The 26,771-nt window shown below is 43.5% G+C and overlaps 1 protein-coding gene across 4 annotated transcripts in view; it reads left to right on the top strand.

Moving 5' to 3' along the window:
- Positions 1 to 26,771, top strand: part of LOC308131812 (voltage-dependent L-type calcium channel subunit beta-4-like) — a gene marked incomplete at both ends in the record, with an annotated part of 76,733 nt that extends 49,962 nt beyond the window's left edge. For 3 of the 4 annotated variants that reach the window (XM_080498664.1, XM_080498663.1, XM_080498666.1), the window contains 12 exons: positions 1,778 to 1,897; positions 2,034 to 2,156; positions 3,587 to 3,714; positions 10,423 to 10,499; positions 10,654 to 10,673; positions 18,568 to 18,648; positions 23,378 to 23,436; positions 23,511 to 23,620; positions 23,747 to 23,898; positions 24,623 to 24,718; positions 24,845 to 25,021; positions 26,517 to 26,771. In XM_080498664.1, the coding sequence (XP_080354790.1) occupies positions 1,778 to 1,897; positions 2,034 to 2,156; positions 3,587 to 3,714; positions 10,423 to 10,499; positions 10,654 to 10,673; positions 18,568 to 18,648; positions 23,378 to 23,436; positions 23,511 to 23,620; positions 23,747 to 23,898; positions 24,623 to 24,718; positions 24,845 to 25,021; positions 26,517 to 26,771 (1,398 nt within the window). The remainder of the gene's footprint in view (positions 1 to 1,777; positions 1,898 to 2,033; positions 2,157 to 3,586; positions 3,715 to 10,422; positions 10,500 to 10,653; positions 10,674 to 18,567; positions 18,649 to 23,377; positions 23,437 to 23,510; positions 23,621 to 23,746; positions 23,899 to 24,622; positions 24,719 to 24,844; positions 25,022 to 26,516) is intronic. The other variant, XM_080498665.1, reaches the window with a different exon arrangement.

Here is a 26,771-nt window from a genome sequence, read left to right as displayed (position 1 = left end):
CCTCTTCATGCTTCTCCAGTATTGCCTGAAGCTGTGTAGAACTTGATATTTGTCTCACCTCTTGCCAGTTGAGCTGGGTGGCATTCAACCATCCTCAACCCATTATGGTGGCCAAATTCCCTTTTGTGATGGAGACTGGGAGGCTCCAAATGTGCTTGTTACATGACACCAGCACATCGGTCATCTCTTTCATGTGCACCGGGTGTCCAGTGTATGCTTTCAAAACAGTGTCTGGAGGACGTAGGGGGAGGTAATGCAAATATTTCTTGTAGAATTGATAGGATACTAATGATGCTCTGGATCCAGTGTCTATTTGCATCTTTATGGAATGACCTTCCAACTGAACTTGGATCCAGAAACAATCTGAACTGTCCCTCACCGTCATTACTCTTACCGTGTTCACTCCAGCAGACATGTCCCCCTCCGAAGAATCACTGTTGCATTCTTTATCACTGACTGTATCAACGTGTTTTTTCTTCTTTTTGAAGTGTACACTTTTATTCTTATTCCCATACTTAGAACCTTCTTCCTTGCTCATTTTTCTCCGGCATGCTTTTTCCACATGGCCCTTCTTCCCACACTTACGGCAATCCATGTCTTTGCACCAGCATGCAGATGCAGGATGGCCAGTTTTTCTACAGCGAAAACATGGCCCATGGACATCCCAGTTGTCATTGCTTATTTTGTGAACTTGTTCCATCACATGCAGCTGCTGGGCATCTTTAGACACACTTATATTGATTGCCTTTTCAAGAGTCAAGTCACTTTCCGTGAGTAATTTCTTCTGCACTGCTTCATTTTTCAGTCCACATATGAGTCTGTCCCATATTGTGTCACTTAATGTGTCCCCAAACTCACAATGCTCAGCTAACTTGCGTAAAGCTGCCATGAATATGGTGACAGACTCACCCGCTTCTTGATTTCGTCGATGGAATCTGAATCTTTCAGCGATCACCAGAGGTTTGGGGGGAGAAGTGCCCGGACATAGTTTTCACAATTACTGCATATGTTTTAGTCCCAGGTCTTTCATGCTGTAGTATGTTTTGCAGCAGAGTAAATGTCCTCGGGCCAATCACACTCAGAAAAGTGGGAACAATCTTGTCATCACTTATTTCGTTTGCAGCAACAAAATAGTCAAACCGCTCCGTGTATGAGCTCCATTTCTCTAAACTCTTGTCAAAAGGACCAATTGAGTCAATAACTCCAGCCATTCTTTATAATAACTTTGGTTATGGCACTGCCCAGTTGCGGATGTTTCCCACTGTACTCACAACGTTATGAGTGTCTGATGCACTATCGTTGGTGTTGCAGGGGCACTCCTCCTCCTCTTCTTCTGAGAAAAATCCATCACACCTGCTCGAAATTAGCGGTAGCATCAACGTTAGCCTCAGGTAAACGTCACCATTCAAGTTCTTTTTTCTGCATGCCACACCGGCAAAACACGTCGATTCAGTCGTCCTCGTCGCCACTTTTGTTATGTCTCAAGGATATGGACTCAGTATTCGATTGACCTTTTATTTATGTACACCTGAACATACACGGGGGTGCTGCCGGACCACAACAACACACAGTACAATCCTCACAATGCCTTGTGCCAACTACAACTGCGGCAACCCTTGTAGGTACAAATACACAACAACTTGTATATATTCTGTGGATGTCAGCTTCAATCTATATCACACTGAAGCACTTCCTAAAGCTCTCCCTTTGATATTCTTGGTGGTTTGGTTAACAGGTTGTTTTTGCATTCTGTGCTCTCTCCCTCTCGGATCTCCAGGGCTCAGCTGACTCCTACACAAGCCGACCGTCTGACTCGGATGTGTCTCTGGAGGAGGAGAAGGAGGTCGGCCAGCAGGAGAGGGAGCAGCAGGCCACCGTTCAGTTGGAGAGAGCTAAGGTGTGCTCCGTTTGGAAACCAGAAGAAACCCTCATAATCTGACACCTAACAGTTTTACGACTTAATGACATGTTTCTTTACCTCCTTTCTTTTGTTTACTTCCATCATGAGTTTTGTTTTTATCTTGGTCTTACAGACTAAAGCAGTAGCATTTGCTGTGAGAACCAATGTCAGTTACTGCGGTGCCCTGGATGAGAATGTCCCCATGGCCGGCACTGCCGTCTCTTTTGATGCCAAGGACTTCCTCCACATCAAAGAGGTAAATAATAGTTTCTGTCCACGTGAAAGGGGAATACACACTCTGCAAGAATATTCGCGTGCATTTTTCAGATGATTTACTGAGAATAACACCACAAGAAAACAGGTGTGGAGTAAAGAAATGACTGTTTTGAAAGCATTAGATCTTAATTACACAAGAACGATCTGGGAGAAATGATAACCCTGTAAAATGAAAATGTATTTTTCTGCATTTTTGTTTCAGAAAGGTTTTGTGTTTACATGGTAACTGGAGAAATGCTGAAAATGAGGCCATGAGTTGGTGCTGTTATTTATTTTTGTAATGAAACCACACACACATGCACACAGAAAGTAATACACTATAAACAATAACAATGAGAAAACACAGATATTCTCATGCACGGACCACCAAATTGGATTGTTATTATGATGACTGTCAAAATAAAAGCACCAAGTCCCAGGAGAATATGGACTGTGAGTCATGACACTCTGGAGGATGCATGCATGCATCTACTGAGCATGTGCAGAAGAAAAATTAACTTCGGCTGTAGTGCGCAGTGGTGCCGCCAGCCGGAATCCTGTACGCACAATTTTGTTGGTAGTGTGAAAAAAAAAAGTTTGGGCCTGGGGTGCTGTTTCTGTACCTCGAGCGGGAACACACGGGAGGTCGGTGCCAATGGCATGCGCAGTAACAGCGTGTTTTTTGTCTACATGGAGACGGAGCCTGAGCATTTCCAGAAAGTTGTTTAGATGATGAGGTTGTGGGAGCATTTTCAAAAAGTACCACCTTGGGAGCTGTTTTCAAAAAGTTGAGTATTCAGTGGCTCCGAGCACCCAAAGGTTTTGCGTTTTACCTTGAAAACATTTTTGTGTAAATGGGGCCTATATTATTTGTTGTTGGTTTGCCGACTTCAGCATGATGTGATTGGTTGGAGTGCTGAGCCCCCAAAAGCACCAAAATGTGGACTTCATCAAACATATCTGAATTTGGCAAATGTTAACTACAATACGGATACTGATCTACTTAATTTTATGTACACAGAAAACATATCTTGACTAGGTCGGCTTATAAAAGTCACAAGGGGCCAGCTGATGGAAATGCTCTTCAAGCACACAAAAACAGAGGAAATCAAAAAAAAATAATTGTAACTTTATCAGAACTCATGAATCACATCATGTGTTCAATCTATCAACACAAACTCCACACTATATTTTGTTCAATCCTGTTTACTGGTACATGCCCAATACTCTTTATTCTTGATCGCAAACGTGCTGAATGGATGGTGTTTTATTTTGAGTCAGACTCAATCCTTAATGTGTCCTGTGTCCTGATCATGTATATCTCATATATGTGAGATGTTAACATTTTATGAGAAATGGTGGAACATATTTTGAAGGTTTGATTATTTCTGTTCAACCAAAAGACTCCTCAAAAATGTGCTGTTTTTGCAGAAGTACAACAACGACTGGTGGATCGGCCGTCTGGTGAAAGAGGGGTGTGACATCGGCTTCATCCCGAGTCCTCTGAAACTGGAAAGTATCCGACTTCAGCAGGAACAGAAGAGAGGACGCTTCCATGGGTGAGATGGACAAAGTCTGAAAATGATGAGAGGAGAAAAATCACCAGCAGCAGCAGATATTTCAGAGGAAATACTGGAGCACATAGTGTGTGTGTGTGTGTGTGTGTGTGTGTGTGTGTGTGTGTGCGTGCGTGCGTGCGTGCGTGCGCGCGCGCGTGTCACAGCCACCACTGAATTTTCCATCATATGGCACGATGTGTTTGAGCCACGAGCAGTTAAAGTTGCTGAGTGCTATCATCTTTTCTCAGTTGCAATGATAGAAGAAATGCCCTTGAGTTGTTCTTGTTTTTAATACTAAAAACATGTTTTTTTACTATGTTGAATCAATACTAAGGCTAAACAAAAAGGTTTGTTTTTTAGTTTGTATTGTGCTATATTTAAAAGTCAAAAACAACCTAAAAATAATCCAAATCTACTTAATTTTGCTGTCTATAGCCGCATCAGTGGTATAATACCACAATATGGTACAGGGAGTTAAGTCAGGTCAACAGCTGATTTTTTGTCTTTTGTTTTTTTAATAGATTTTTTCCCCAATGCATATTATATTGATTCATCAATTCATTGGATTATATATGGAGATACACATAAAAGGAATATAGAGTTGCACTTAATGTGCAAGAATACAAAGAAAGGAACAAAAATTAGCACCTAATGTGCATAAACATACAGAATGAGCACAAAGAGGTGCATTTTTTGCAACAAAAAGACAAAAAATAGGCAGAAATTTGCAGTGAATGTGTTGCATTGAATTGAATCAAAATGCACTAAGTATAAAGTACCGCAAATAGAATGAGCAGAAATGTACACCGAATATGCTAAAATAAAGAAAAGGAATGCAAAGATGAACTCAATGCAAAAAAAGAATCAAATGAAAGCAGAAAGGTGAACTTAATGTGCTCAAATTTACAAAAATAGAAGAATGTTGCACAAACTGTTCATAACACATAAAATTTTAAGAAAATTGAAATAAATGTTCCAAACAAGGTGCTGAAAGTTACACTGCATGTGCAAATGGAAACATAAAAAGTGGTCAAATTTACACAAGTAATACACATAAAATCTATTTTGAATTGCACTAAATATGCACATTAAGGCATTAAAGGCATAGAAAAATAAAATTAGCTCAAATTTGTGCAGGGATACACATTGAAAGAGCAAAAGGTACACTATGTGAATCAACACACATAAAATGCACTGATTATCTCGAAATAGACATGGAATGAGCAGATAGTCGCACTAAAATTCCAAAAATGAAAATAATAAACTGGAAAGCTGTAATAATATGCAAAAAATATACAAAAATAGCTAAAACTGTGAAGTAGAAAACTTCATGTCTTTTATGTTGGGCAGTCTGAAAACAATAATAATGCATAGGTTTTATATTGCACTTTTCAGGATACTAAAAGGTGGTTTATATTGCATTATTGGATGGAAGTAAACTACGTCTGTAGCCACAACTTGCTCTGGAGCAGACTGACGGAGGAGAGGCTGCTAATCTGACCACCACCAACCACTCACTCTCTCACTACATTCATCCTCTGACCACCACCAACCTCTCATTGCTTCCACCCTCTGACCACCACCAATCACTCACTGTCTCACTGCATTCACTCTCTGACTGGGATGTGTGTCGGAACGGGTGTATGTATGTTGGCGGGCACGGGTGAAGAGTGAGCAAGAACACGGAAGTTAGGAGTAACAAAGGTTGTTTAACTCCACGAGAATCCTCCCGTCTGTTAAGTCCTCACAGCACATCCACAGAGCACATTACATGGTGTCAGAAGTGCTAAACCCCACCAGAGAACACCTTGGAGTCTGGCAGAGAGACGTACGTGAAAAAGACGAACGGAGTAATCTTGGTCGGCAGAAGCTAAAAAGAGCTAATTAGCGTTTAGCATCAGCAGAGCTGTGGCCGGTGAGAGGCTGTAGACGGAGACAAATCGTTGCACAAGCCTGCTTCTCTGAGAGGAGGAGAAGAGAAACGTCACTCCAGAAATGGGAAGAAATGGATTCACTCTTTTCCCTATGCCCACCAGAAAACTTTGATTTTTCAGACTTTTCTAAATGGCCTAACTGGATTAGACATTTTGAAAGGTTCAGGATCGCTGCAGGACTAAATGAAAAGCCAGAAGAATACCAGGTAAACTCACTGGTTTACACAATGGAAGACAAAGCAGATGACATACTGAGCACATTGGGCTTAAATGAAGAGGAAAAAAGCACAGTGCAGTACAGGATGCTTTTGTGGAATTCTTCATCTGCAAACACAATGTGATTTATGAACGAGCTCATTTCAACAAGAGATGTCAATAACCAGGTGAATCAGCAGAATCCTTCATTTCAGCAATGTATAAGTTGGCTGAACACTGCCAGTATGGTGCATTGCAGGATGAGATGATCAGAGACAGGTTGGTGGTTGACATAAGGCCTGTCCGAAAGTTTGCAGATGGACAGTGAGCTGACACTGGCAAAAGCTATTCAAAAAATCAGACATGAAGAAATTAAAAGACGGCAACCCACTGTGCGAGAAACAACCAGTACAGATCCAAAAGAAGCAAATGTGGATATGCTGAAATTCAAGAAAAAGTTTCAGAGACACAATGAAACAGGAAAAAGCACCTTTGGAAAGGGGCAAAAGATCTGTGGACAATATGGCAAAGCACCAATACACTCTCTTAACAACTGCGATGCGGAGTGCAGAAAATGCCATAAAAGAGGCCCTTTTGCAGCGGTCTGCAGATCAAGCAGAGTGGAGGCAATCCAGGAACGTGATGGAGAAATGGTTTTCCTTGGAGAGAGGTGTCAATGGGGAAAAAGTCTCAAACATGGAAAAAAAACATTGACTTTAAATGGATGACATGTTACCTTTAAGCAGGACACAGGAGCCGAGGTGACAAACATTCCAGCAGCTGCCTATTCTGAAAAAGAGTATGGCAAGCTAACGAGAGCCACAAAAGCACTACGTAGGCCAAGCAACAACCTCTTATAGGTGACAGTTTGTTGGAGTCATTCAATACAAAAACCAAACAACAACGCAACCGGTATTTGTAATAGAAAGGCAAGCTACTCCCCTACTAGGCCTACCTACTATAGAAGCATTGCAGCTACTTAGCACCGTTGACAGCATTCAGGACCTGATATCAGACATGCAGCAGCAGTACCCAAAAGTATTCATAGGCTTAGGCCGCCTTCAAGGAGAGTACAAGATCAAGCTAAAGGATGGAGCCAAGCACTATGTGCTATCCCTGCAACGTAGAGTGCCACTGTCATTGATTGACAAAGTCAAGGTGGAACTGCAGCGGATGGAGAAAACGGGGGTAATTGCACCCATTGATGAGCCCACAGAATGGTGTGCAGGAATGGTTGTTGCACCAAAACCAAATGGAAAAATTAGGATCCGTGTCCACTTAACACATTTAAATGAATATATCTGTCGTGAAATACTCGTATTGCCAGCAATCGACGAAACCCTTGCAAAACTGTCTGGAGCAACAGTTTTCACAAAACTGGATGTCACTGCTGGCTTCTGGCAGATACCGATCCATCTAAAATCTGCATCACTTACCACCTTCATCACACCTTTTGGGAGGTACTGTTTTCACAGACTGCCATTCGGGATTTGATCAGCGCCCGAGCACTTTCAGAAGCGGCTAACCCAAATGTTATCCGGACTCGAAGAAACAGTCTGTCATGCAGATCACATTCTTGTCTTTGCGTCATCTTGTGAGCAGCATGACCACAGACTGCACCAAGTCCTGGAGCGACTCCAGAAAGAGGGGTTAACCCTCAATGATGTCAGTTTGCTGTGGATCAGGTCACATTTCTGGGCCATGTCATCAGTGCACAGTGCATCGAAGCAGACCCAGGAAATAAAAAAGGAATTTAGCTTGAGTCTTGGCACAATACTGCCCAAATGGAGACACAAGGGTGGCAGCAGATGCTTCCTCATTCAGGCTCGGAGGTGTGATGTCCCAGAAGCAACCATCAGGAGATTGGCGCCCGGTTGCATTCATTTCACGTAGTATGACATAGGCAGAGCGGAGGTACGCCTAAATCGAGAAAGGGGCATTGGCAATGACCTGGGCATGTGAGCGTTTTCAGTCTTACCTGATTGGAATGGACTTTCTTACACAGAATGATCATAAACCGCTCATCTCTCTGCCAGGCAGCAGAGCCCTCGATGACTTGCCTCCTCGGATTTTGAGATTCAGATTAATCCTGCTGGGCCTAAAATATTTTGTGCCGTTTTTCACTACAATTGATTTTTCCTTTATATCTCAAATATAAAATCCATAAACCTTGCCTTGTTCATGTCATTTTGTTCAGGACAACCTCATAAATGCAGTTCTGAAGTATTGTTTTCAGTTTGGCATTACTTTATTAACACAGTGGATCTAAAAACACCATAAAACTACAAATTCGGTTGGGAAAAGCATAGATTTATCGATGATAAAATTCACAGACATGCTCAACGAATCATTTGGTTTACTTGTGAAGTCAATCTAAACTATTTTTCAAAAATATCTCAAAACAGGACTGAAAAAAAGTTATATACAGATATTTACAGTGAAATGGAAGCAATGCCTCCGGCGTTTTTGCAAAACTATTTACAAAAGGTCACACATATAATGTCAGGTGAAGACAAATTATTTGTTCCACTCAAAAAAACAGTTTCTGTCCAACACAACACAGAGGGGCACATCACAAGCATGGCATTTCCATGGAGTGTCTTTCCTTTTGTTGTGTTCCTACAGGCAATGTTTACATTTTAGCCTGCCTTTGGCTGTTGCGGTTGAGCCTGGAACGATGGGGACAGGGATGTGGTCAGCTCTCCTGGTCTGGGGGACACCTGCTACATCTGTGCTGCAGCATTTTTATTGGTGTTTATGCAGATAGTTTTTACTGTATCAGTGGCAAAAAAACAACAGGAAAAGGTCCTTTGGCGTATTGGTGGAGTGAGTGTCCAACTAGACTCCTGGTGTTCTCCTGAGTTGAAATCTGCTCACCTCAGGACCAGAGTCAACATCCCTCTCAGTCTTCCTGGTTGCTCCGTTGTCTCTGAGGTGCTGCCTCCACTCGGAGATCTGGACCGTGTGGACCTGCTGCATTGCGCTGAGCTGCGGGGCAATGCGCTGCGCTCCTCCAAGGCTCCTCTCTCTCTTCCTCTGTTGCTGCTTCTCCTTCTCTGCCTGTCAGGTCTAAACCCCTGAAATAGGTAAATAAAGAGAAGAATCAAGAATCAAGAGAAAATCAAGCCACTTGCTGTAGCAAGGGAGGACACCAAGTTCACCTCTCAGGGCTCGCTCAGAAGTCTGAGAGATGAGAAGATGCTGGATAAGGTGCATGAAGGGTACCAGGGCACAACAGTCCATATGGTGGCCAGGTTTGACCAAACATGTGAAACAAAAAGCGGAAAACTGTGTGACGTGCAAAGGAAGCTCACCATGTACCAGAGCCACTTTTGACAGCACCATTACCAGAAAGAGCATGGCAACCTGTTGCAGCAGATCTGTTTCAGTGGTACAACTCAACATATCTTGTGGTGATTGACTAAATGCATGGCCAGAGCTACTCATGCGACATTGAAGTAGCCAACCTCCCTTCCACAACTACAACAGGTGTAAAAACAAAATTGAAAGCCATTTTTGCTCGCCATGGAGTAAAATGGAGCCATGGAGTCCCAGAAACTCTTGTCACAGATAACGGCCCCCAGTTCTCAGCAACTGAATTTACAGATTTCTCCAGAGGTTACGACTTAATACATGTACCCAGCAACCCCCGTTATCCTCAAAGTATTGGGGAGGCTGAAAGAGCAGTGAAAACGCTGAAGTCGCTTCTGAAAAAGGGGGAGGATCCACACAAAGCTCTAATGGCATATGGAACAACCACTTTGTCTTATGGATCATCTCCTGCACAGCTGTTGATGGGCCGTAACATCGGGAAACCCTTGCCCATCAGTGGGGAGAACCTCCAGCCAAGGTGGCCAGACCTTGAAGCTTTCAGAAGGAAGGAACAGGATGTGAACGAAAAACAAGCATCCTGGTTCAACAAAAGACATCATACAAAGACGAGACAGCAGCTCAGACCAGGACAAAGAGTCTTGGTGAAAAACACCACACATCCAGGAATCATAAGGGGTCCTGCTCAGACACCAAGGTCTTACAACATCGACCTCCTATCGGGGAGTCTACGGAGAAACAGCTCACACATCAGAGTTATTCCAGAGACTCCTACCACAACAAGATCTGGGCGGGTCACAAAGGCTCCACTTAGGATGGTGGTTCACTGTTCAGTAGAAAGTAAGCTGTATTTTCTGGGCAGAACAATCCCGGTACAGCTTTGGGGACCAAGGGAGTCCACCCTGACCCCAAGGTAGATATAGACACTAATGCTTGTCATTACACTGACTACCACCAGCCACTCACTCTCTCACTGCATTCACCCTCTGACCACCACTAAGCACTCACTCTCTCACCCTCTGACCATCACCAACCACTCACTCTCCCATTAACCCAGGCAGTTTGGGGTTCAGTGCCTTGACCAAGGACAGTTAGGCATCTTGGCAGACAGAGATAGGAATCAGACCTGCAACTTTCCGATTGGGAGATGACTGCTCTATCAACCGAGCCATGCCGCCCCAGCTGTGCAGTCAAGTATGAGCAAAGGTATTTTGCGTTTGAATTAACACCACTTTTTCTCCACTCTCAGTAAATCCAGTGGGAATTCGTCGTCTAGTCTGGGAGAAATGGTGTCGGGCACATTCAAACCAAACTCCAACTCGGCAGGTTGGTGTCAAATTCATGAAGAAAACTGTTCTTCATGTTATCTTTTTGTGTATTTATGTACATCAATTGTTATTTACTCATCTCCTCTATCACTGTGATGCTTCAAATATGTTAACAGTGCAAAATTAACCTGCGCTTTAATTTACTTTTCCAGGAAAGCAGAAACAGAAAGTGGTGAGTATGGAAAATAATTTTACTTTTGTGAGAAATATGATTCTCACACTCTATAAAAAATTACAAGGATTTCTTGTAAAGAGCATTAGTCAAATAAAAAGCACAACTGTTTATTTTTTAACCTATTGGCGGCACATTTGCTGTAAATATGTCACATCTACTCAGATCTTGCATAAAGCTAAATTGTACATTGCAAATTGTAGGGATTTTTTTACCTCATAAGGATCACTAGGCACCATTTAGTTGGTGGGGTCCCCCCTCACGCGGGCAACCATTTATGTTAAGTCCGACCATGGGGAACCATTTATGTTGTGTTTGGCTATCAATAATGATTAATAATATCAAAGATATTTATTAATTGTTACTGAAAATGTTATCTGATCTGTATCAGATACCTAGGAGCAGCCCTGTCTTAAGAGGAAATGATAGCCAATTCAGTTATATCAGTCTCATAAGATATACTAAACAGCTGATCAGGAATTTCAATTAATAGTTAAATTAATTCCAATTACCACAATTAACAGTAAAGCTTGAAGGATTTTGGAGTTCTTGACACGGAAGAGGTCGCCATTTGATTCACCTTTGTCTACATTAATGACACATCAAGTATGATTCCAAAAATTATATTTATTTACAATGAAAATAAATAAAACAAATATTCTAACTACCTATATACAGCTTGGTGTGTGTAGATGTGTGATGGAACTACAAAACAAGATGGCGGATCACAAGAAACTACATTCTAAATGGAGGCTATTAGAGAGCAGGAAGTCTGTCCTGGGTCTCGACCATGTGCTGGATAACAATGGAACATGGAAGCTAGTCTTTAGCGTCTGCTTCCTGTGTGTCTCTGATAAAGGACCATTTCTAGAATGAGTTGATGTGAATGAGACTTGCTTTGTAAAATGTCAGGAGTCGTCAGATGGTGTTCAGTTACGGTGTGATGTTGTCTTTGATGTGATATGAGTAGGATTGTGTGTTAACAAGTTAGTAAAGCAAAGATTAGCATGCAGACCCTGTGTCTGTGGCAGAGCTAACGTTGGTTTACAGGTTGATAACTGCTCCTAATATCATTATTAGGAGAACTCAATCATTATTAAAAGAACTCAATCACTGTAATAGAATCAACACATCTTAATAAAAGTTAAACAGTTCTATCATAGCATCAGGTTTAACTAATCTCAGGTAATGCCCAGTTGTTGTTACCACTTCCTTGAAGGAGTTCAGTTGTTGTCCTGCTGGAGGGAAGCTGGTGTCTTCTCCTGTAGTTAGCACCTGCTGCTAACTGTGGTTTGCTGGTTCTGCAGGCTGAGGAGGAGAAGATGAAGTTGATGTTTCAGGAGCCGTCCTTCTTTGCAGCTCCTGGTTGTTCCTTTTGTCCAGACTGAGGAGCTGGTCGCTCTGGTCTGTGATGGTTTTCCTGCTTGTTGAGGAAAACACAAAGAAGTTATGTGAGGCGTTGTTTCCCTGGTCGCGTCCTCGAGAAACTGGTTGGTTTTCCCTGGTTGATGGGAGAGCAGACTCTGGGCGCTGGTCTCTGGTCTCTGGATCAGGAGAATGTCTGACCCTCGTGGTCGGGTCAGCAGAGGAGTTGAAGAGTGAAGGCCCCTGGTTGCAGGCCTCTGATGTTAGCTGTATGCTAATGCTGGGTGAGCTGAGCTGCTGGGAAGCAGCTCTTCCCGGGTGTTCACAGGAGAAGACTATCTGCAAGACTGCTTTTGGAGGCTTTTGTTGAGAGTTTGTGGATTTGAAGGTGTCGAATCCTGAGAGCTTCAACCAATCAGTGACTGGCTGAGCGCATGGGGGAAGCGCCTTGTGAGCCGAAAGCGGGGGAGGATCTGCTGTGGCAAAAGGTTCCCCCCACTGGGTGTCAATCACACAAGACAAGAATACCAACACTCAGGTCTGTGTACTTTCCGGCCATTCAATTTTCGTTTTGATTTCGGAGAACGAAAAACCGGAAACCATCCAATTTTCGTTTTTCATTTGATATTGGGAAACGAAAAATGGGAGATGAGCCGTCTCCCGTTTGTAAATTGAAAATTGAAAAACGGAAATCGATGTGTTTAAAATAGTCTGTCTATAGAAAGTTGATTTTGTTGCAGATGTGGCACTTGAATGTTGAAAAGCTATCCTTCTGTGAAGATTTTTGAGCAGGACGGGATCTGCTTAGGTGAGTCAGCAGAGCTTTCCATGTCTTGCATGTGCATGGGCAATTCTCATCAATACAAGGTTAAGAATGTCCCTGCCCATAATGTTGATGGTCAAGCTTAAATTGTCTCAGTTCAGATCTTCTTGAATACGATTGGTCACAGTTTTTACAGATAACTGAGGAAAAGTAAAAGGGAGGTGAGGGGGGAGGAAAAGAGAGGAGAAGGTTTGAGTAGAGTGGTCTAATATACTCTCATGATATTATACACAAAACTTACCTCAAACTGGAGAGGAGCTTCCAAATTGGTAGGTGGGTTGTACAACAGGAGCGCAGTGAATCTGGTGACTGTGAGGAGAAAAAAAATCTTTAATATTGGGTATTGTCAATGTTACATGAACTACAAACATTACAGTGTAAACTTGACAAAACCCAACTTATGCTGCTTCATTACACAGTTCAGTTTAGTTTTACGAACCACAGAAAATAGAGAGCAATTAATCCTCTGGGATCTCTGACCATTTTCAAGCACTGATGATTTTGGCATGCCTTGATGCAACCCTGTTACATTAGGGCTGCACAATTAATTTCATAACACAATAAAACCTACTTCAACTTTCAAATTGCAAGAAGGCATGCTATCATTATTTAACAAAGTCTAGAACTCTATTAATAGCACCATGTGACATTGGTGACCTTTATTAAAGGGTAACTGAAATGTTTTTCAGATTTCATCTTTAGAAAGAAGAATAAATATGCTTTCGAAAGGTATATAACATTCCCAGATAAAAGTCCGAATTCCGACCCTTTTAATTGACTTTACATGATGCAGCAGACGACGGTATATTTGCGGGCCATAAATGTGAGCCGCCTGAGCTAGACCGGATATGACGTACGAGGGGTTATATGTCCCAGCCAAAACAACATCAGCTGATTGAAGAATGGAGGGGTTTGGCGATACAGAAGCACCTAGGAGCGATGTTAGCGAAGATTTAAGTGACGTATCGTTGGTTTTGGACGAAGATGAAGGAGAGGAATCATCGGAGGAAGAATTAGAAGAAAATCAAGGCGTTCAACCATACATGTTTGAGCCGTGAGTACATATTGTCTGTGACCGGGTATTTACCCGTGTGCACATATTGTGCGTGACCGGGTATTTACCCGTGTGCACATATTGTGCGTGACCGGGTATTTACCCGTGTGCACATATTGTGCGTGACCGGGTATTTACCCGTGTGCACATATTGTGCGTGACCGGGTATTTACCCGTGTGCACATATTGTGTGTGACCGGGTATTTACCCTTGTGTCAGAGTGGGTGTTTTGCAAAGTTTATTGGTCTATTTGTCTTAAGTTTTAGCAGGTTTTAAAAAGACTTACTGAAGGTTGGGTTTAAAAATCCGTTAAAAAGCCGTTTAAAAATGGTGGGGACAGAACCAGGTTTCAGGATACGTTTCCTCTTCACATCAAAACCAAGTGACTCTCGGATTGCGGGTGCTGTTTCGTAACCGTCATCCGTGAAATGTTGACTGCAGAGATAGGAGGCCTCTGTTGGTGTCCAGTTGGAGCGAGTGCGCTGCACTTGTTTTGTCCATAATCTCCTCAAAGTTTCATCTTTTGGGAATTTATGGACACTTACAGACGGACTGGGCATTTGGGAACACCCAGCCGCAACACAACGCTTAGGCATGACTCTAAAAAACTGCTAAATAACGCGATAATGCAGAGCACATGTAAACAAGACACTACGATCAGCTGGTGTGGGCGGAAGTAAATAACTCCTCATACGTCACAGCGCAAAACTACGGCAAGTTGGGAAAACTAGGTCAGATTCACAGGGCGGGAGATTTAAAGGCATTTTTAGACGTTCGGCGCTCAAGAGCAAGATAGTGGTGTGATTGTCATTGGTGTGTCATATATCATTCGAAAGGGGGAAAAATAATGCTAAATACTGTTGTATTTTAATAGAATTATTTCAGGGACCCTTTAAGGGCTTTCATTAGAGGGGCTAAAATCAATAAGCTATATGCAGAATACAGTTACACATTTTGCCATCACACACCCAGTATAAAAAATACTTTTTTGTTGCCATTTACACATAGTGAGATCTGAGGTTTTCACCCCTCGTTTTGATTTTCTTTTTCAAATAAGACATTCAATAGCATTTAATGTTTATTCATTCACGTTTGATTAACAGAATAGCATATATGATACAAGCTCTAAATTGTCAATTTACAAGGGCATGAAAGAAATGCTAAATAGAGACACCACGTCATTCTGTCACTTGCAAGTGGACTATGGGAGCCAGAACGGTGATATTTATGAAACCCTGCCTGATGTCAAACAACTACACTAGTAAGTAAACAGAGATACATTATTTCTACAGTATCTCTTTTTTAAGTTTCGCAAAATACTATTATGTGAAGACAACATTTTAGTTTTTTTTATATGCACAGATGTCTTCATAGGCCTACTGCGTAACTTGAAAATTATAGTCAACTCACCGGCATTCAAGGTTGTTGATCTTTTTTTGGGGTTTTTTGCAACACGCAACCCATCTCTCAGCACGGGCAGCTCTCTGTCCGTACAGCTGGCTGGGCTCCCGTTAACTTCCGGGCTTCCTGTGACGTTGTATCACTTCCTGTTTCACCTGATGCTATTTTTGCCGCACAGCTGCTCTGTCTTACTTATTGGAATCTTTACAGCTAAAACTTCACTGTAATTCACAGGTTGTTAATTGTCGAGTGTTCAGCACAAGCACCAGCTTCACCTGTCCTCACTAAAGCCCATTTTTTACAACGAATTCGTCCGCTAGCTTCTCTGTCCTCTCCTCTCGCTCGGTGTGTGTGGCGTTTTCTTACTCGTCTGTACTGTATCTGTATAAAGTGCAGCAGCCTGTTAGGTTAGGAGGTAAGGCTGACCCAACTTAGAGACCCGGCTCTGCACTTCCTAGACAGCACAGCTAGCAGTAGAGGCTAATAGGACCACATGCACTCGGTTGACTTGCACCGCGGGCTACGGTAGCATAAAATAAATCAACATGAAAATGTTAACTAAATTGATGTAGCGAATTTCAAGTCCAAACTCGTGTTATTTTGCTGACATTAGCTAGGATACTTTTGTTGTTCAAACTCATTATCTTTACTAAATACTTAAAGGTATACAGGAGGATTTTCAGGAATTTTAGGAAAGAACCGCCCTCTCCACCGTTTGAAAAAAGTGCGCATGCGCAACGCTGTACCTGCTCCCGAGACGGAACGCCTACTAAAACGCGTGCGAGAGACATGCACGAGCCCAGTTCTCCTCGTGCACGCTCTGTTTACAAGTCACAAGTCGGCATCGCTCACATAAGCTCACTTTACAAGAAGATTTGCACCAGAGGGGGTGAAACTGTGTAAAAATGTCCGAGAATAATGCGTCGGGTCGGCCACCGGCATGATGAGAACCGTGTGGAGTGAGCTGCACGCAGGGACGAGCACGTACGACGGGCTTACGTCATATATCACCAGAATGATTGACAATTGGGAGGACCAGTTATTTTGATGATCCACCCGGAAGAAGAAAATCCTCTACTATACCTTTAACAAAAAAGGAAACAGCGTTATCAAATCAATAAAACAATGACATTTTCAATAGAACAGAATAAATAAAAATGTTGCAGAGAGACTTACCTTTCCAACCTTGATGTGTATTCGCGCTTGAATAAAATGGCGACTTCAGGCGGACAATCGAAGAGAAATCTGACGTCATGACATCAAGACGTAAGGACTACTAAATCTAAATTTGACAAGTTCAAACAAAGTAGAATTGCACTTTGAATTGACAATGTAAAATTGCCGTTCTACTGAAAGCAGAAAAAATGGATTGCCATAGCGAAACTGCAATTGTAAATTGTGTCAAATTGCAAAATAACTTTGGTTCAACCACAGGACTAATACTCTTTTTACAGTGCACTAGGAGATGACTGCGCGGTGCAGTTTGGCATGTGTTCCATAATTCCCTGTGAGAAGTACTCAAAAACAGCTTTAGTGACTGCTAAGACCTACTTGTGTGTATTAGACCCGACAGACCCTAAAAAACAGAATTGTTTTTTTATTAGAATTTTTTTTTAAATTAAATTATTTTTTTTATATATACAACAGTCATTCCAAGGTGATTTTAACAGATATAATAGAAAAGCCCTACATATCCACATGAGCAAGCAGGTTTATTTGCGACTGTGGAAAGGAACAACTCCCTCTAACAAGAAGAAACCTTTGCAGAAACCAGACTCAGAGGTGGCGGCATTCTGCTGACTGGTTGGGGGAGAGGATAGAGGAGAGGACAGGATAGGGAAGACAGAGAGATAGATTGGGTGGGCAGATACATACAATACCCTTGTTAGTGCTACATATATTTATTGCAGTAATCACACTGATCCAAATATTTTCCAACTGTTATGAGATTAAACCAGCCTGAGCAGTACTATCGAGACGTAACATGATTCTCTAGATTAAACCAGCCTGAGCAGCTCTATCATGACAGTAACATGATTTTCTAGCAAGAGTATAAATTAGCAGGGAGGCAAAAAAAAAAAAAAAAAGCAAAAACAACGACAACAATGATAACAAAAGCAAAAACAAAATGATACAAAAAGAACAAAAATGAACAAAGAACAAAAACATGATTTTGATAATTGAAAGAATAATAGCCGAAAACAAGAAAAATCAGCAGCAAATCTCATCGATGAAGAGTGGAAGTGTGTGCGTGCGTGTGTGTGTGTGTGTGTGTGTGTGCGGTTTCTCCACTGATTGGAACTGTTGTGGGGGGGCCGCAGTACCACCCTGGGGCCTGAAGCCACCAGGGCCAGACGCCGCCACTCCGGCATCCGGCAGCCCCCCCCCCCAGGATAAAAGACGCAGAGCCCCAGGCCCCGACCTGAGCCGCCAAGCCGGGACCAGCCGGAGCAGGGCCCCCAGGCCATATTATTTAGCTGAATATTATCCACGAGACTGAAAGTCCTCTGCCAATGTCTCCTGCCTCTGGTTTGGAGGTCTGGATCCATCAGGGCCAGAGGAGGAGGGATTTTTCTCCTCTTTGTTTTTCTTTAACTCATTTTCCTTGGGATGAATTTTCATAAACTAGTTGTGTTACCAATGTGTCGTACAAACTTTTTGCTAATTGCTCTGCCATTCATCTGCTCTCTTCTGCTGGTGCTGCAGCTTGGCGCCTGACTCACGTGAAGGTGTAAAATGAAAACAGGAGAGGAGGAGGAGCCAAGTGACTTGTGCGGCTGCGCTCAGAGTGACACTTGCATGCAGCGTGCATGCATAGAGAACCTGACACCAAGTGTCGATCTCATTCCACTGGTATCATTTGATCTCGATACCAATGTGGGTATCAATATTATTGATATTTGGATCGATCCACCTACCACTACTCCTGAAGGCTGGGCTACTTTCACATCTGCTCAAGGAGATCAGCTTTCTCAAATGCAGGCTCTCTATCACATTTTTATACACACAACTCCGATCATATTTTTAAACATCTGTAAAGACTGACAAAAGACCAAAAGTATACAGGTGACTCAGAGTACTACATTGTTAGTCAGATCAAAGCCTGACACTGTGTGTGTGTGTGTGTGTGTGTGTGTGTGTGTGTGTGTGTGTGTGTGTGTGTGTGTGTGTGTGTGTGTGTGTGTGTGTGTGTGTGTGTGTGTGTGTGTGTGTGTGTGTGTGTGTGTGTGTGTGTGTGTGTGTCCCTCCAGACCGAGCACGTCCCTCCATACGATGTGGTTCCCTCCATGAGGCCTGTTGTCCTGGTGGGACCGTCGCTGAAAGGTTACGAGGTAGGATGCTCTGTGGCGCTGCTGCTCTCCCTCACAACTCCGAGAATCACTTCATATATCCTCATGGTACTGAGATAATCATATTTGATAAATATATACAAATAACCAATATACAAATTGTATAAGAGGTACTGTATATATCTAGAGTTTAAATGGCAGTATTTACACAGGCTTTAAAAAGTCACACCAGTGCTGCTACTTCATGAAATAACTCATCCGTAACATAGTATTATGGTATTCATAGCATAGTTACTGTAGTGTCTGTAAATTCATCACTTGTTACCTGCTTTTGTTGAATGTGAAAAGCTGCAGAGCTGCAGTCTCTTTCTCTTGCTTGCTGAGCTGACATTTAACAGTCGAAACTGTTGTTTCAACAGTTGCTATTTTAGTCTGCTCCTGTTTACTGGATGAATCCAGTTCAATACCTTGAAAAATCTCAAGTTGATTTCATTTAGTTTGTCAGCAGCTTTCATTGTACATCACAACTGTCCAACGTGTGGCCCCAAAACAATACCTCAAGCACTTTGACCTTGGCTTTTTTCATTTATTTATTTATTATTTTTTTACTAGTCAGGTGAGCAGCCATGAGTTCATATTCAATTCAATTCACCTTTATTTATACAGTGCCAAATACAACAAAATCATTTCAGGGCACTCTTCCATTGAAGCCAAACAAATCTACATGAGCAAGCATAAACAATATCTCAGTATTTAGTTTCTGAGTGTGTGAATCGTGGCTGAGCACTGGCCATATTTGATTTACGGTCTGCTCTACTATCGCAGCATCATTGAAGATTCGAAGATGGGAACTAATAATAACAATGGCTTGGATTTATATAGCACTTTATTCAGGCTGACAATGAATTTGTAATTAGACTGACCCACACAAAGCTGACAAGCATTACACATTACATTGAGGGGTGCAAAAGTAGCACATTTTATGGAGTAACTAATTCATTCAAATAGTAATTATAATAAAGTAGTAATTTTCGGCTCCCCCTTGAACTGTTAACTTATCGTGGAGGGGGAGTTTGAGCACCCAAATGATCCTCGAAGCTATGTTGTCAGGGGGCTTTATGCCCCCCAGCAGGGTCTCCCAAGGCAAACAGGTCCTTGGTGACGGGTCAGACTAAAAGCAGTTCAATACACCCTATAGAAAAACATCGAAAGAGAAGAGAGACGTCGCTCGGTGAGGCGCAGCCGGGGCCCCACCCCGGCCTGTTTGCGAGCACCTGGTGGCCGGGCTCTTGCCCGCAGGACCCGGCCGGGCTTACCCCGAAGGGACGATGGTGGCCTCTCCTCCTATTCCTCCTGTGTGCCCACCACCCACAGAGGCTGTGGATTGGGTGGCAGTTGACGGCAGGGGCGATGACCCGAGCCCCAGACACAGAATCTGGTTTACGGGACATGGAACGTGACCTCGCTGGGGGGGGGGAAGGAGCCTGAGCTTGTGCGGGAGGTTAAGAGATACCGTCTAGATATAGTCGGGCTCACCTCCACGCACAGCTTGGACTCTGGAACCCAGCTCCTCGACAGGGGCTGGACACTCCACTTTTCTGGAGTTGCCCGCGTTGTGAGGTGGCGGGCTGGCATGGGCTTGCTTATTGCCCCACAGCTCAGTCGCCATGTGTTGGAGTTCACACTGGTGAACAAGAGGTTCGCGTCCCTACGCCTTCAAGTAGGGGACAGGTCTCTGACTGTTGTCTCGGCCTATGAACCGAACAGCAGTTCAGAGTACCCAACCTTCTTGGAGTCCCTGGGAGGGGTGCTGGATAGTACTCCAACTGGGGACAGTATTGTTCTACTGGGGGACTTCAACACCCACGTAGGCAATGAGAGCGAGACTTGGAAAGGGGTGATTGAGAGGAATGACCTCCCCGATCTGAACCAAGTGGCGTTCTGTTATTGGACTTCTGTGCCAGCCACAGTTTGTCCATAATGAACCTATGTTCGAGCACAGGGGTGTCCATCAGTGCACGTGGCACCTCCGGGAGAGCTTCTCATGGATCCTGGGGAAGGCTAGAGACATCAAGTCCGAGTGGACCATGTTTTTCACCTCCATTGTCAATGCTGCTGCTCAGAGCTGTGACCGGAGGGTCTCTGGTGACTGTATGGTGGTAACCCCCAAACCCGGTGGTGGAAACTGGAAGGGATGCCATCAAGCTGAAGAAGGAGTCCTATCGTTGTTGGCTCATATGACCCCTGAGGCAGTAGACAGGTACCGGCAGGTCAGGCATGCCACAGCCCGGGCCGTGGTGGAGGATAAAATTCCAGTCTGGGAGGAGTTCGGGGAGGCCATGGAGAGGACTATCGGTAGGCCCCAAGGAAATTCAGACAAACAGTCTGGCACCTCGGCAGGGGAAGCAGTGTTTCACCAATGCCTGTTTACAGTGGCAGTGGGGAGCTGTTGACCTCAACTGGAGATATCGTCGGGCGGTGGAAGGAATACTTTGAGGACCTCCGCAATCCCACCCTCACGTCTTCCACTGAGGAAGCCGAGGCTGGGCTCTTAGAGGTGGACTCGTTCAATACCCAAGCTGAAGTTACCGAGATAGTTGGTAAAGTCCTCTGAGGCAAAGCACTGGGAGTGGATGAGATTCACTCTGAGTAAGTCTCTGGATGTGCAGAGACAGTCGTGGCATCGTGACACATCTTTGCAACATCGCATCGCGGTCGGGGACACTACCTCTGGACTGGCAGACCCTGGTGGTGATCCCTCTTTTAAGAAGGGAAATCGGAGGGTGTGTTCCAACTACAGAGGGATCACACTCCTCAGCCTCCCTGTGAAAGTCTATTCCAGGGTACTGGAGAGGAGGGTCCGGACGTTAGTCAAACCTCAGATCCAAGAGGAACAATGCGGTTTTGGTCCTGGTCGCAGAACACTGGACCAGCACTATACTCTCCACCAGGTGATTCGAGGGTTCATGGTAGTTTGCCCAATCAGTCCACATGTGTTTTATGGATCTGGAGAAGATGTTGGACCGCCTCCCTTGGGATGTCCTGTGGGGGGTGCCCTGGGAGCATGGAGTCTGGGGCCCTTTGTTAAGGGCTACTCGGTTCCTGTATGCCTGGAGCAGGAGTTTGGTTCACATTGCCGGCAGTAAGTCCGACCTGTTCCCAGTGCACGTTGGCCTCCAGCAGGTCTGTTCTTTGTCTTCAGTTCTGTTCACGACTTACATGGACAGAATATCTATGCCCAGCCAGGGACCGAATGGGGTCCGGCTTGGGAACCACAGGATCTCGTCTCTGTTCTTTGCAGATGATGTGGTTCTGTGAGCTTCATCAAACATGGACTTTTAGCATGCACTGGTGCGGTTCGCAGCCGAGTGTAAAGTAACTGGGATGAGGATTAGCACTTTTCAATCCGAGGCCATGGTTCTCCACTGGAAAAAGATGGCCTTCCCCCTTCAGGTCAGTGGAGAGCCCTTGGCCCAAGTGGTTCAAGTATCTCAGGGTCTTGTTCGCAAGTGGAAGATGGTGCGTGAGATCGACAGGCGGATCAGTGCAGCTTCTGCAGTTATGAGGCCGCTGTACCGGTCCATTGTGGTAAAAAAGGAGCTGAGCCAAAAGACGAAGCTCTTGATTTACCGGTTGATCTTCGTTCCTATCCTCACCAATGGTCATGAGCTATGGGTTATGACTGAGAGAACTAGATCCCAGATACAAGCGGCTGAAATGAGCTTCCTCTGTAGGGTGGCTGGGCGTACCCTAAGAGATAGGGTGAGGAGCTCAGTCACCAGGGAGGAGCTTGGAGTTGAGCCGCTGCTCCTCCACATCAAGAGTCTGCTGAGGTGGCTCGGGCATCTGTTGCGGATGCCCCCCGGACGCCTCCTCAGGGAGGTGTCCTGGGCATGTCGCTCCGGTAGGAAGCCTTGTGGCAGACCTAGGACACAGTGGAGGGACTATGTCTCTCGACTGGCCTTGGAACCCCTAGGGGTCCCACCGGAAGTGCTGGAGGAAGTGTCTGGGGTGAGGGACATCTGGGCATCCCTGCTTAGACTGCTGCCTCTGCGACCCAACCCTGGATAAGCGGCAGAAAATGGATGGATGGATAGTAATTTTCGATAGCTTTTACAGCACTACTCGTCATTAACATAGCTGAAATAACTAGATTTCTTCCTCATGATCCAATCTGACTGATGTATCTCCCAATGAAGTTTTTCTCTTTTTCTTTTCAAATATAAAGAAAAGAATTAAAAGAAATCAAAGCTATTTATTGATGATCGTCTGCAACCACAGAGCAAACAATGAAGGAGGCCGAGGTGGAGGTTGGGGGTGGGGGGGGTGGTACAGAGTGAGTTGTCATGTCATAGCACTCCTCACCTCTTAGTCTGTCATTGCCGTGGCAACTACCCGCGGAGGGTGAAAAGGAGCACGGTTTGAAATTAGAATCGGAAAATGATCTGGATTTTGTTTAATGTGAAAAATAAGATGTGTAGGTGATATTACAGAGATAGTTAATAGTATGATATTTATATGTATAATGACCCATTTCATGGCCTGCAGCCTAGGTTCTGCCTTACTGTGACTGCCAATGGTTTTTTTAAATGAGGCATGGTCAGTCAAACGTGCAATGCATAGAACCGCCTCAGCTGCAGCCTGAAGGAATAATTCGCCCACTTATATGCTGCACTATAATCTGTTCAGTATCTATTCTTATCATGCTCTCATTTGTTTGTGTCTCACCTTTCCCTCTGATCTCCTCTTCCATCCTGATTGGACACTGTAGGTGACGGACATGATGCAGAAAGCACTGTTTGACTTCCTCAAGCACCGCTTTGATGGGAGGTGAGATACGGACATGAAGAGGTATCATTGTGACATCCTGTTTAATGAGGCGTGTATTTTTGTGCCGGTTTCAGAATATCCATCACAAGGGTAACAGCTGACATATCATTGGCCAAGAGGTCAGTACTAAACAACCCCAGTAAGAGGGCCATCATTGAGAGATCCAACACCCGCACCAGTCTTGGTAATGCTACAGGAACTGTCCCACTCAATGATGTGCATGTCTTGTGGGTGTTTGGACATATTGTAGTTCTTGTTATTATTCTTCCCCATCCTGTTCTTCATAATGTCTTTGGTTTTTGTCCCACAGCAGAGGTCCAAAGTGAAATAGAGAGGATATTTGAGCTGGCCAGGTCTCTACAGCTGGTAGTTTTGGATGCAGACACCATCAACCATCCAGCACAGCTTATCAAAACCTCATTAGCACCAATCATCATCCATGTTAAAGTCTCCTCACCAAAGGTAAGATCAAACTGCATAACGTCCAAAATTCAGATGAACCTCAAGATGAATCAAGGTGGGATAAACACTTTTTTTGACTGGAAATAAAGTAAAAAAAAGTTTCAAAACTATTACTGAGAGTGATTATAAAAATGGATTGTGACAAATTCACAATCATAACGAAAATATACTAGCAAAAATATTGAAATGAAAAATGAAATGTGTAATTGATCACAAAAATTATTTCAGTCAAATTAATCAAAGTTCAATTAAAAAACTTTATTAAATGTATTTTATTATATTTTCTAAAGTGAAAAACTGTTTTGATAGTAAGATGCAAATAAAATATGAAGATGAAAAATGAAACAATGTTTGATATATGTATTATCTTGTATTCATAAATGTATTATTATATCCATATTCTATAAGACTCTTACTGATGCTGTGATAACTGAATTTTCTGATGTGGACTGAATGAAGTCTCATCACATCTCATCTCATCCTAAAATGTATAAATAAATAAATGTGATGCTCCTATCTGTCGTAATGAGTTCTACCTCTGTCTTCCCTGTGTATTTAAACCCCTCTCCCCCTCTTGTCTGTGTCGACTTGTCGCTCCTTTTTCCTTGTGTTACCTGGACATTTTGTACAATACACTCTGTTTTTCATGGAACTCTGTGAGTCTGCGCCTGGGTCCATCCACACACGGCCTGACATTCTGACTCTGTTTATGGTCTTCTCATAGGTCTTGCAGCGGCTGATCAAATCGAGAGGAAAATCTCAGAGCAAACACTTGAATGTGCAGCTTGTCGCAGCAGAAAAACTATCACAGTGTCCTTCTGTGAGTAAACGTTGCTGTTTAAAAGAACAAACAAAAAACAATCCTGCAGCCATAAGGGTTAGACTTGAATCCAAGCTCCATAAGGAGCAGCAAACTCTGCTCACTGTCCTCTCCGTCCCACCTCAGGAGATGTTTGATATAATTTTGGATGAGAATCAGCTGGAGGACGCCTGCGAACACCTGGCAGAGTACCTGGAGGCGTACTGGCGCGCTACGCACACTTCACTAAGCACGCCACTCAACCCCGTGCTGGGACGCAATCTGGGATCCACCGCGCTTTCCCCATACCCCACCGCCATCCAGGTGAACCCATCATTCTGAAAACATGGACTAATCACATAGTTGAAACTTACTATATTTCTAAAGATGTCATAATCTATAATAAATTATACATTTATTTGGGTGAATTTATACATAATTATCACGCAATCTGCCATTTAAACAGTATATGATGAGACTATGATGAAACTTGATTGAATTTGTTTGAATCTTGTGTGAAATTAAAGCATGGCTTAGGCAGCCAGCTGTCATTTAGATCAGTGGTTCCCAACCTTTTTTGACCAGTGTACCCCTTGAGCTGGTTTCCATGTGAAAAGTACCCCCTCTCTCGTGTGTGATTATTCGCCTTAATGTGTACTTATATTTAACCCTTTGTCTTTCTATCTATCCAACTGCTCATTTAAATAAAACAATTATTGTGAGTGTAAAAACATACCTTTTAATGAGACACTTGCGCTTGCTTGTCTTTCATAAGTCTTTCATAATTCCTTTTTTCACTGGGCTCCCCTGTGCCTGCGTCCGAGGCGACGGTAGCTGGACGTTTACTCCTGCCTAGCCATGCATCCATGTTTACAGTCGGTATGCAGCTAGAGTTAGCTAGCTTCGCGAATCGTGCGCGCCCGCAGCAAGAACGTGAACCTTTTTTTTTTTTTTTTTTTTAAAGCGCGCCACTTTATAGTCTTTTCATATTATGTGCATTGTAGTGTTACAATCACTGTGGACGAACTGCTACTCATGGAAAATAAACGTATGGCCTTACTAAAATTCATGATATAATACAATATAATATAGTATAATTTTTTTTTTTGTGTGTGTGGATACTGTAGGCTAATTTATAATCTTTCTGCGTACCCCCTGCAATACCCTCGCGTACCCCTAGGGGTCCGTGTACCCCCGGTTGGGAATCACTGATTTAGATGGTCAATTTTTGGAAAAGATGGCCAAAAAAATAGTGGACGTGTGGCTCAAAGCCTCTCATATGTGTATAATGCCAACACTATTTGTCAGTCTAATTTTGTCTGAATTCATCTTTTTTTATGTCGAAATATAGCAACTTATCTAGTTTACACAACACACAACTGACTTTCGGTTTGTATTACACTCAGTCACGAGCGACATGATTGGTCAATTGATACAATGTGGTCGATACATTTGAAATTTGTTTTCCAGGATTCTGAGGAATTGTATCTGCAGAATCCACACAGGTGGTGTTAATTATATGGACTTAAGATCTGTCTGATTTTTTCACTTCCAAAGAGAAAAGGACATGTATTACTCTTAAGAAGCAAATCCCCTGGCCCCTGACCAAATACATTTTGAGCAACCAAAACACCCATTTCTGCCTAAAACCATGGATTCAAGATGCTAAAATCAACAACTTTACTTTTCAAAAATGACTTTCTTTTTGATTTCGTATGTTTTCGTTCAGGTTTGAATATCTTGCATCTTAATCCCAGTGGGTCCGGTCAAATCGGTACACCACAGGAACATTGAATCTGTGTTCTCCTCTCTTAAACAGGCTCAAAGAAACTGGAACAGTAACCACACGATGACTGACTACTCGCCCATGGAGGGCCATAGCCTGATGCCCGCTGATGAGAACTACCACAACGAACGGGCACGCAAAAACTGCAACAGTCTGTCATCGGGCTCGCAGCACAGCAGGGACCACTCTCCTCTAGTGGAGGAAGACTACCAGGACTCTTACAAGCCTCATCGTAACAGAGGCTCCCCTGGGGGCTACAGCAGCCAGGACTCCAGGCACAGGTTGTGA

This window comes from Blennius ocellaris, assembly GCF_963422515.1.
Source record: "Blennius ocellaris genome assembly, chromosome: 6".
NCBI classification, from domain to species: Eukaryota; Metazoa; Chordata; class Actinopteri; order Blenniiformes; family Blenniidae; genus Blennius; species Blennius ocellaris.
This window is presented reverse-complemented; position numbering and strand designations above follow the sequence as displayed.